At 35.5% G+C, this 12,257-nt stretch overlaps 1 protein-coding gene across 17 annotated transcripts in view; it reads left to right on the top strand.

Annotated features, from left to right (window-relative positions):
- Window positions 1–12,257, top strand: part of SETD5 (SET domain containing 5) — an 81,648-nt gene that overhangs the window by 52,744 nt on the left and 16,647 nt on the right. For all 17 annotated transcript variants that reach the window (XM_023510652.1, XM_023510641.1, XM_023510653.1 and 14 more), the window contains 4 exons: window positions 244–501; window positions 1,482–1,802; window positions 2,220–2,462; window positions 7,952–8,081. In XM_023510652.1, the coding sequence (XP_023366420.1) occupies window positions 244–501; window positions 1,482–1,802; window positions 2,220–2,462; window positions 7,952–8,081 (952 nt within the window). The remainder of the gene's footprint in view (window positions 1–243; window positions 502–1,481; window positions 1,803–2,219; window positions 2,463–7,951; window positions 8,082–12,257) is intronic.

Below are 12,257 nucleotides of genomic sequence, written 5' to 3'. Positions count from 1 at the left end.
TTTTCCTATTATTTTAAAAAGTTTGAAATTAGCTAACCCTTTTGGGAAATTTTATGTTTGAACTTGTCTTCTTTTACTATTCCCACCATTTTAAATTAAACATTTTATTTTTATTTTTTATCTTAAATTCTCTAAGGTTGTTAAATAAGTAGTTAACCTGAGTTTCTATACGTTTCTATTAATGATACTTCCTCCTCCTTATTGAAGCTTCATTCTATGCTAATGCTGTCTATTTCTTTCTAGACCCGGGAAGATAGGAAGGTTGAAGCCATTATGCATGCTTTTGAAAACTTAGAGAAAAGAAAGAAGCGGCGTGATCAGCCCTTGGAACAGAGTAACTCTGATGTAGAGATTTCCACCACCACTTCAGAGACTCCTGTTGGAGAAGAGACAAAAACTGAAGCCACTGAATCTGAAGTTAGCAACTCTACTTCAAATGTTGCTATCTCAAGCACCCCACAGAGTGTTGGTGTGAATACTCGGAGGTCTTCCCAAGCAGGGGTAAGAGATTGCAGTGCCTAGACATCCTTGCCTTTGCTAATGCCACTTACCTATCATTGTAACCTGTCTTTTTGAAATGCTAAAATAAGTATCTTCAGCTTTGCTCCATGTTGCAGTAAGGAAGGCCATTTAACTAGAACAAATTTATCAGCTGATTTGTGGGATTTAGAGAGACTAGTAAAGTCAGAATGTGAATGACTAGATAACTTTCAGACTAGAATGGGACTTTTTTTCGTGTCTACCAGATAAACTATTGGTGGGGAATTGATAAAAATCATTTGGTTTCTGTGATGGACATTCTGCATAATTCAGTTATGTACCTGACCTTCAATAAGATTCTAAGGATAAATACCTCTTTTCCTTCTCTACTGTAACCAAGAATCTAAGGCTTTACTAAACTAAAACTTAGTATCTGGAAAAGAAACAAAGGGAAAAATTTATTTCCCTATGAAGAACTCTAAAATTAGGCGGTTCCTGTAGCTTGGTGGGCAGGGCCCGGGCCAGCTAAACAACAATGACAGCTGCAACAACAACAACAAAAATATAGCCAGGTGTTGCGGCAGGCACCTGTAGTCCCAGCTTCTTGGGAGGCTGAGGCAAGAGAATCACGTAAGCCCAAGAGTTTGAGATGAGCTGTGACTGATACCATGGTACTCTACCCAGGGCAGCAGCTTGAGACTCTTATCTCAAAAAAAAAAAAAACGTCTAAAATTAGGCAACTACTTTTAGCTGATTTTTTGGTCTGTTTTGTAAATGCTTATTAGAAATAGACCTTACTAATCCGCTCATTTGTCTACAGCCTGTTTAGCTGATTTAAATGTATAAATTTTGTATTTAAGGATTACAGTTTGAATTAGTATTTCTATGCCCTTAGCTTTTTACCAGTAGGCATTCTTACTGCTTAAAGTGAATAGGAAATTGTATAGAATGTTTGCTGATGAGAAATTTCTGGTAAGCATTTGACCTTGTTACTGTTACAGGATATTGCTGCAGAAAAACCAGTCCCCAAACCACCTCCAGCAAAGCCTTCTAGGCCCCGACCGAAGAGTAGAATTTCTCGGTACAGGACCAGTTCAGCCCAAAGACTAAAGCGTCAGAAGCAGGCTAGTGCACAGCAGGCAGAGTTGTCACAAGCTGCCTTGGAAGAAGGAGGAAGTAACAGCTTGGTAACTCCTACTGAAACTGGAAGTGTAGATAGTTCGGGAGAAAACAGGCAATTAACAGGGTCTGACCCAACTGTGGTGTCAGTTACTGGATCCCATGTCAACCGCACTGCATCTAAATACCCCAAAACCAAAAAGGTAAGTCAAAAGTACCTTTCCATAAAGTCTAGTCTGACAAGAGCTGGCATATTAAAATGGAGAACCTGTAATCCTCATTAAAAAAAACCAATCTTGGTATTAAAATATTTTAAGTTCTCAAATCCTTTGACACAAAAAGCTGAAGCCATCTTAACTACCTTTTGTTCCTTTATTTTTAGACAGGGCTTAAATCACTGATAGATGAAATTATTCCTCTCCTAGTGGGGCATGGAGAGGGAAAAGGAAGATATCCTGTGTTCTGATCACCCAATTCATATTAACTGTGTAGCTACTGTATCTCCCCCGTCCTAGTTTCTAGATGAGGTTTGTCTTTTTGAATTGTACTGCTGCCTCTGGCTTTATACATAAAAAGCATCAACTAACGATCTTTTTTTTTTTTTTTTTTTTTAACCTTAGTATCTAGTTACAGAATGGTTAAATGACAAAGCGGAGAAACAAGAATGCCCTGTTGAATGCCCTTTACGCATCACCACGGACCCAACTGTATTGGCAACGACCCTGAACATGTTACCCGGTCTTATCCATTCCCCGTTAATTTGCACCACCCCTAAACACTACATTCGCTTTGGCTCACCCTTTATCCCTGAGAGACGTCGAAGGCCCCTTCTGCCTGATGGAACATTCAGCTCCTGTAAAAAGGTATGTCTACTTATGGTTTTTGTTTGTTTGAATTTTTTTTTAACTTAGGCTGCCTATAACTGCAACATAATCTAACACATTCTTTAGATAGCCACTGTGCTCATGTCAGTTTATGATGAGTTAGTTGCAGCCCTCAGTGGAACTAAGGTAAAATGCATATACTACATTTTTGATGCTTAAATTTGTGAGTGTTCATTGTTGCCTCTTCTGAGAACCCTAGAGGTTCCTAAGTGAGAGCACACAGCAGTTGACAACTGGGCAGGGAGGGATATGTTTTGTGTGTGCTTTTGTGGTATTCATTAACATGTCCATTTGTGATTATTGTGTGAGATTGGGCCCCAGGTCCTCTAGAGCACTGTTTGATAAAAAAATGATCAAATTGTGGTTTGAATTAATTCTATCAATTGAAGGAAATTAGAAGAAAAATACTATTGTAATTGGCATTATTCCTATTCCTTTATCAAATGACAAGTTCAGCTGTTCCCCGAGAATACAGAGCCTACTCTAAAGACTCTCTCTCCCTCTCTCTCAGCCTCTTTCTCCTCTCTACTTAGTGTTTTTGGATCTAGTGGCAGTATCATTTGGTGGTTGCTTGTTTTTGGAATGTTCTTTCTTAATTCCCAGAAGACTTGCATAGTTTCCAAAGGTATCTCTTAGGAATAGATGATTCCCTCAGATCTATAATGTTGTTTCCATGTTTCTAAAAGTATAGGACACCCTTTCATTTGGTCTTCCTTTGAGGTAGAGTCTGTTCCCTGGAACACCCTTTTCTCTTATCCTCAGATCTGGATTCAGGCTGCCTTCCTCAGTGTCTGCCATTGCCCTCCTCCACTGGCATCACGTACATGAGGATGCTGCATGTAGATTATTTGATGTGATGAAGTCTCCAACTCCAGGCAGGTCTTCCCTGACTCCTCCAAATTTAAAGCTTTTCTCTTTTCCCAAAGAATAGAGATTATTTTGTGGGGGGAGGGGGGCATGAAAGATGAGCCAAAGTGGTATGGGATATGGAGGGGAGGAGGGCAATAGGAATCTGTGCAAAAAGGAAGGGCACTACTGAATGAGCAGCATACACTGCAGAAAGTCTTTTTCTAATTACACATCTTATCTAAGTATTTGAGTCACTGATGGATTTGTTCAGCAAAGTTCCCAAGCATAAGAAATCTTAAAAAGAAGTTTGACATGAGATCTTTGCCAAAAGGTTTGTAGATAACTTGAATAACTTTCAAGTGTCAGAAATGAAAGCAATGACAACTTTTTTTTAAGAAAAACTAGAAAATTTGTGAAAAGCTATTTTTTATAGGAAGTTTGCCTGAGTAACGAAGGAGCGTTGTATCTCTGAGTATATCTTCTTGATGAAGTCACTTAGAAAGACTAGTTTATCTTAGATCTTAGAGATCATCTAAGAAGAAGAAAAATTGTTTACCACGTAATAAGGTTTATAATTAACCTTCTATAACAATTGGAGAACTTTGCTGTGGTACGCCGTGCAAATCTGCGAAGCAATCTTAACTACATTTAGCATTCCACAATCCTTCATTAAGAGTAACAGTTCAGAATCTTAATTACATTTGTGAATAGTGTTAAACAGAATTGAGCTATGGTCTCTAGTCTAAAGATGGAAGAAATTGAAGGATGGCTTGAAATAGGAGAAAGAAACTTTTTTCTTTTGTTCTGTGTTTGGCTGGACATGGTACTAGACTTCTAATGATGTTAACTGTTGACGCATTCTATTAAGCCAAATGGTAGATTCTCCGATTTTGGTTCTTTAAGAAGGGTAGACAGTTATTTATTATAGATTTATACCGAAGTCTAAGTCATAAATAACAGAGACTAGCCTCTTGGAACTCTTTCTTGATAATTCAAGTGCTGAGATACTATCATGTACCATCTTTCCAACTCGCAGGGACCTGTGTTAGGACTGGACTTCAAATCCAGTAGAAAATTTATTATCTTTGAGCTTTTTTTGAACCTTGTTGTCTTGTATCTATAGCTCATCCTTATATTTCCACTAACCACAGATAGGAATCACTTTTAACTCAAGTTTATGTTGTACAGGATCCTAAGTGTATCTGACTGTCCTTTCTTTATCTTGTATCTTATATAGACTCAAGCACTTTTATCTCTATGTGTCTTTAGGAAGCATTCAGGCTATGTATACTGATTATCATAGGAATACTATTGATTTAAATTGGGCCTTTAAAAATTGTTTTAAGTTTAAATTATTGCTTTAATATTTGCTATAACAACATATCAAGATTATGTTACAAAATAGGATTATGCCCTTTAGGGCAAAATAAAATTTGAATCTTATAGCAAGAAATTGAACTCAGCTTTATGGGGATGGGGAAGAGTTATTTTCAGATTAATTAGGAAGGACTCATCTTAGTGCAGGGCCTAAGAAAATTTCCATGATTAAACAAAATTGTAATAAAAAATCAAAAAATCCCTCGAAGTATAAGTTAAGCAGATAGTTGAGAAAAACTACTCTCCATGGGATAGTTAAAACTGCATATTCCTATAGGCCCACTGTTGTATACCTGATAAAAGGAAGTAAAAACCTAATAAATTAAAAATATAAGACAAATTGAAGTTGTAGCTGTATATTTGTAAGCAGATTCTTTTTTTTTTTTTTTAAATGAGACAGAGTCTTACTCTGTCACCCTCAGCAGAGAGTTGAGTGGCATGGCATCACAGCTCACATCAACCCCCAGCTCTTGGGCTTAGGCGATTCTCTTTCCTTAGCCTCCCAAGTACTTGGGACTACAGGCACATGCCACAATACCCAGCTATTTTTTGTTGCAGTTTGGCTGGGGCCGGGTTTGAACCTGCCACCCTCAGTATATGGGGCCAGCGCCCTACTCACTGAGCCACAGGCACCACCCCAGATTTCCTTTTTTCCCCCCCTTGTTGCAGAGTTGTCATTGTTGTTTAGCAGGCCTGGGCCTAGTCAAACCTGCCACCCTCCGTGCATGTGGCTGGCACCGCAACCACAGTGCCACGGGTACAGAGCCTATACACAGATTCTTAAGAATATTTGACAGAATATTTAATGATATCCCTGGAGTTTCTAAATTGAGTCATAGTTCTTTTTAAAAAAGCATTTAATTGTGTGTCTTTTTTAAAGATCTTACTTCAGTTATTCTACAATAGAATAATTTATAGGTGGCGAAGAAGCATTTCATTAGTGTCCCACCTTACTCTCTCTAAAGTCACTTTCTAGACATAATGCATATAGGCGATTTAGTGCCCCAGATTTCTTAGAAAACCAACCTGACTGGTGATGAAACTGCGCTTTGCATTGGTGTTTCATTAAGGTCACTAATCCCTGTTTCTCTGAACATAATACTGAAATTAAGCTGGACAAGGACTCATTGAAATGCTATTGTGTGCTCAGTACTGTGCTACAAGCTTTCTTTTTATATACATTATCTCACTTAACCTTCACAACAACTCCATGAAGTTGAGATTATTGGCCTCAAATGTGTAGACCCAGAAGATTTGGTTTACTTCCCTAAGGTGAGGCAGCTAGTAAGTCAAGTTTCAACCCATGTCTTTTAGACTCCATAACCTTTATAACTTCCTTTTCTCTCATCTTCGAACCACCTGAAAACTTTCTCCATTCACAGTAATACAGAGTTTCAGAGAAAGATCTTAAGACAGAATTTGGGCAAGCTATGGGCATTACTTTTTTATCCATGGGAGATTGGATCTTTTCCATACAAATGTTTGTGTTATATTTTTATGAGAGTCCTGAAATATTATAAACATCTATAACAGGATCAGTAGGAATAGGTTCAACCGTGTTTGCTGTCTTTTACCTTGTAGCAAACCATGGCGGCATTTTACTTGTAGAATGCTGTTGTTCTGGTTTTATATCCCCTTTTTTAGTCATCAGATCCACAATGTAAATTCATGGGTACATCTACTTAACCCTGGATAATATAAAAAAATTACTTATGGAAGAAATCTCAGTGACCTCTGAATGAGTTCTGTCTTCTGCTCTGAAAGGATAAACTTGTACTACCCATGATAGTATCAATATACACAGCTATGATCTAATTTAAAAAAAAAAAAAAAGATAAACTTGTACTAAAAGTATCTGTAACAAGATATTTCTTTACTCCTGGGCATAATTTTTCCCCCATCTATAAAATGAGTGCTTTGGACAAGAGAACCTCTGAGTTTTCTTCTAAACTCTTACGTATCTGTGTAAAGACAGTTCATCTTTACATCAGTATTCTTCTCTATTGAGAATTCATTCTTAGCATTGTTCTACCTTTTCAGAGACCTCGTCAAATCCTAAAATATCAATGTGATTCAAATGATCATAGAGATCTGTTTTGTGTACATAGTAGACTGAATTCACATTAATCTTTTCATCAACATGACAATTTTTGTATTTTTTTCATTTGGCAGACCACATGACATTTATACGTGATGTAAGATTTTTCTTGCTAAAATTTTCCTGGAATATACTCTACATTTCTAAGACAGAAAATCTATTAGAATTGTTCTTTTCGATAAAAAGAATATTTACCTACAATTAATACATATTTTCTAAAGGTGTGAAATTATAATAATTCACCTTTGCTCTTCCTATTTGGGAGAAAATCTAACTCAGAAATTGATGCTTATCGAAATTTGGTCTGTCTTATGTCAGGGCAGGAAAGCCTAAGAGCATTGGGCAACCCACAACTAGATATCTTAAGAGAACAAAATTACAGGTAAAAAAAACTTTCTTTCACAAGATATATAATCTTTGTAGGCTTAATATCTGCCCTAAATTTATTTCTTAACAATTTAGGTTTTAATCTGTACTACCAAAATATAATTGATTAGAGAGGGCTTCTTTTTGATTATTTTTTCCCTTTTTTGATATCTGTAGAAGATCATTCTGTGATTTGCATTGTTTATGGATAATTTAACTAAACTACTTGGCAGGAAACCCTTAGGATGTTCATTTGAGAATAGACTTTTTAAAAATTGTCTTTTAGTACTTATAGTAAAGAACTGTTTTTTCTCATCCAAAATCTTAGTGTAAATCTTTATGACTTCTTCAGGTGTCCCCGGCATAGGACAGACAACTCTTAAGAGATCTTTATCTTCCTACTAGGTACTTACTTTATATATTAGTTTTATTCTATATGGTCAGAATATCTCTAAATATTAAGGTTTCATTCTTACTCTTTCCACTTCATCCCATGCAGTATGAAAAGTTGGATATTTGTCATTTATTATTGGTTTGGGGGTTTTGGGGGGATGGAATCTTGTTATGTGTTATCCAGATTTCCTCAGTTTTGCCTCATAGAAGGAATTAAAGGGGACAACATTACAATATGTTGAAACACAAAACAGTAAAATGCTTGACTGTGGAACTGAATGAGTGTGTTGGATTGTATCTCTCACAGTTGATGTGCATTTTAAATAGGTATACTAAGTAGTTTTAAACAGTTATTGATAATTGCCTGGTTCTCTTTTCATTATAGCGCTGGATAAAACAAGCCTTGGAAGAAGGGATGACTCAAACATCATCTGTACCCCAAGAGACTAGAACTCAGCACCTATACCAAAGTAACGAGAATAGTAGCTCTTCTAGTATCTGCAAAGACAATGCAGGTATGCATCTAAAACCTTTCTGAGTATATGACCAATGATTATTTCAGGTCCACATAAAACATTTCAGATGAATACTGATACAAAAAAGAAATAGCATGTTCTCTAAATAGTTACTTTACATCTGTCTTTACAGAAGAAGAGAGAGATCTCAAGTCAGGGATCAGTTTTCCCAGGACGACAAAGAAGGAACTAGACAGTGTACAAGTAACAGCAGAAATGGTTATAAAAAAGGTTAGATACATTTAAAGTAGTAAGTTTAGGAAATCTATGTCCATGTTTATAAGGGGGGAAGGCAAGAAAGTGATGGAACGCTGATAATCAGGCCTCTAAATTCTGATTGAGTTGGGTGGAGCATGATTTGAGGGGGCAGAGGATAAATGAAGTAAATGAGAAACTATTGATTTGCTTTCAAAAGGATGGTACAGTTAGTGTAAATGTTTTTTTAAAGATACAGCTTTAAATCCAATATAAGGTCCTTGTGTGTTTATAAAGTAGATGGCCGTGAAAAATCATGTGATCCATTGGTTTTCACAGTTATTCTTAGAGGGAATTGAAAGCATTGGTATATTAACTTATGATATCATCTTACCTTGGGGCAGTCTTTTTGCCAAAATTTCTCCTGAAAATGTTAGTATAATTGGGAAGTTCTCTGTGGTTTTTATAAGTTTATCTCTAAATGAGTTTTCTAAATACTATGCAATCAGAACAAAATCCAAAATAAATTAAGTGCTAAGGCTGAAGTAAGGCTATAGCTAATATGATAACATTTTAGATTTTCATAAAAAATGCTTCATTGTTCCTGTTGATCAACTTGCTGAGTAAATATTATGAACTGGAATGTAATTTATTTCCTTAGTAATATCTGCTTTTTATTAAAATTCTGAATTCAGAAAAAAGTGGGCCTGCCGTTTTCTTAAATTATTACTTAGTTTATGCCTTATAAGTTAACCCAATTCTTCTGGAAAAAAAAATAAGTTAACATATAATTATCACCTCGATAATAAAATACCAATTATCTGAAAAATGAATGATAGCATTCATTTAAAATAGTACACTCTGGGAGGCCATGGCCTCTGAGCTCACAAGTTCGAGACTAGCCTGAGCCAAAGTGAGACCTCCTCTCCAAAAAAAAAATAGCCGGGTCTTGTGGTAGGCACTTGTAGTTCCAGCTACTTAGGAGGCTGAGGCAAGAGAATCCCTTAAGCCCAAGGGTTTGAAGGTTTGAGGTTGCTATAAGCTATGATGTCATGGCACTCTACCGAGGGCAACAAAGTGAGATTCTATTTCAAAAAAATAAATAAATGAAAAGTGTAGTGAGATTATAACTTAGCGAAAATAGACTAGTTGGGTGTATGTGGGTGTCTATTTTAGCTGTGTCTCTCTTTCTGGAATATGTGTTTTGTATATGTGTAGTTAAGGTTGGGAATAGGAGATTGTATAATAATTCATTTCCTAACTAGCAAAGACTTATAGGAAAAGCGTCTTTGTTACTATGTGCCCTGGTTGGAATAGAAATAGATAGGACTGTTAGTCGCCAAGCTTTATTTGAGCATCCACTCTAGTCTACAGCAGTGAAAAACATTCACAGGACACACCTTACTCTTAAGGAGCAACATAAAACAGAGGAAAATATTTAATTATAAAATCAAGCAGTAGTCAAATGACTGAATTGTTCCTACAAGTTAGCATAAATCCTGAGGAATTGTCTTCATTTGTTTTGTTTTTTTAAGAATAACAAGGAGATGTTAAGAAAGGGAAACAGCTTGGGATTATAGAAAAAATCAAATAGGTCTTTGAAGACCAACTCTGCTCTTTTTTAACTTACATGATATTACTAAATGTCTCTGAGCCTCATCTGTAAAATTGAAATAGTATCTGCTGCATGGGGCTAACAAAATTGAATACTACATGTAAACTGCTCAGCATGGGATTGGGCCATATAGGACTTATTACAGTTAGTGTTCTACATAGAATATTCTTTCTTATCCAGTATTTATGGATGCTATCTGCAGGAAATGTTCTAAATTCCTAAATGGTAAAATTGTAGAGATTTAAAAAAATTAATATTAAAGTGGGGCAGGTCTGGGTGGCGCCTGTGGCTCAAAAGGGTAGAGCACCGGCCCCATATGCTGGAGGTGGCGGGTTCAAACCCAGCCCCGGCCTTTAAAAAAAAAAAAGAGGCAGGTCCTTTATGTTCACAAATGTAAACGATGTGGTTATATTCTGGGAGAACCTAAATAATGAACTGAATATAGCTGATAAAAGTTCGATAAAATACTTGGAAAAGTAAATTACAAAAATTAATACCATCATATACTAAGAAAGTAAATGAAATAAATTTTTTTTATTCCCAAACTCAACAAAACTAAGAAACTGCCAGAGAATAACCTTAATTAGATGTATGGAACAAACTATTACTGAGAAATATTTTTGAAATTTAAGGAAATGGAGAGAAATTTCATTAATGAAAAGAATATATACATATTTTCTCTCTCTGGCTTTCTATAGTTCTAATTAAATAATTTGTTTCTGAAATTTTATTAAATGATTCTAAAGTTTATCTTAACCAACTAAGAAAAAATTTGAGAAAGAATAACAAAGTACTTTGCCTGTATTAGCTTCTAATATGAAGTTTAAGTTTATAATTTTATTGAAGCAATGATGGATGCATATATAGAACCGAGGTAGCCAAAAACAATCCTTTATATAAGTGAAAGGTAAATTGTTCTGGAATTTTTACTTACTTGGGGGATTGTAAAAGAATTAGGTCCTAACTGGGTACAGTGGTGTCCATCTGTATAGTTCAGCTGCTGTGGATGCTGTGCTGTGGTAAGAGGATCACTCAAGCCCAGTTCAGCTTGGGTAACAGGGAAACCTTGTCTCTAAAAAGAAAAATTAGATTCTTGGCCGCAGAAAATTCCAGGCATGTTTAAATATGTTTTTATTTGTTTGTTTGTTTGTTTTTTACTTGAAACTGGCATTAACCGTGTTTCTGTGTCTATATTAACTCTGAATTAATAAGAAGATTAATATATGGGAGAAAGGATTTGCTAAAAATGACAGGAAAGTAATATCCCTGCTAGTAATTTGCTAAGGTTAATCATGTACATTAAAAATACTCATAATTCTTAACTTAATAGTTGTTTTGGTATCTGTCCTACAGAACTAGGCATGGAAACCAAAATTTGTGTATAGAGATATTTGTAGTCATTAACAATTGCAGAATACACATACAGGTTAAAAATAATTTAAATTCTAACCAATAAAAGAATAGTAGAGTATTTGATTTTATCTGCATGTGCACATACTTTTGATAGAGTAGTATATACTTTTCCTTAAATTCTTGATTCATTTTATCAATCTCAAAAAAATAGCATAGTACCACTTTTCAATTAGGTTTGTGATCTATTAATTAGCAACTTGAATTTGTAAGAATATTAGAAGGATAATATACTGTGGCCAAGTAAAGTTTTTCCTAGAAATATAAGTATGGTTTAACATTTGAAAATCAATTACTATAATTTGTGAGTAGATCAGATTGGAAAATAGCCTAGTGACTGCTACAAATTTAACAATAAAATAACATACAGTTTTTAAAATCCCAATCTGAAAATAGTTGCCAGTTAACATACATCTTTGTAAAAACTGGCTAAACCTGAAAATGGATTATTTCATTGTTTCTTGATTACCACTGATTTAACATTTTCTAGGGTTGTTAGTCAAAATTATTACCAAAAAGCTTAAGAGATTCACATACTGACAGAGAGGATATATGTTGTTATGTCTAAATAATGTCATTACCTACCTAGGAGAACTAACTGAAAAACTGGTAGACTTTGGCAGAGTAGCTGGATATAACATGAATATGTAAATATTTAGATAACATAATAGGAGAAATAGGTTCTGTTCCAGTAGTAACAGAAACTAGAGAACATTAGAGGTGAGATAAACCTAATGGTAAGTGTGGCATATCTATATGTAGAGGGACATAGATCAAAGCTGAGTAACTGAAAGATTATGCCTTTTTTTTTTTTTTTGAGACAGAGCCTCAAGCTGTCACAGCAACCTCCAACTCCTGGGCTCAAGTGAGTCTCCTGCCTCTGCCTCCCAAGTAGCTGGGACCACAGGCGCCCGCCACAACGCCTGGCCATTTTTTGGTTGCAGCCGTCATTGTTG

This window comes from Otolemur garnettii, unplaced genomic scaffold, assembly GCF_000181295.1.
Source record: "Otolemur garnettii isolate 467f Iridium unplaced genomic scaffold, OtoGar3 scaffold00015, whole genome shotgun sequence".
Classification (NCBI taxonomy): domain Eukaryota; kingdom Metazoa; phylum Chordata; class Mammalia; order Primates; family Galagidae; genus Otolemur; species Otolemur garnettii.
Note: the sequence above shows the minus strand (reverse complement) of the source record. Positions and strands in the feature narration are given on the sequence as shown.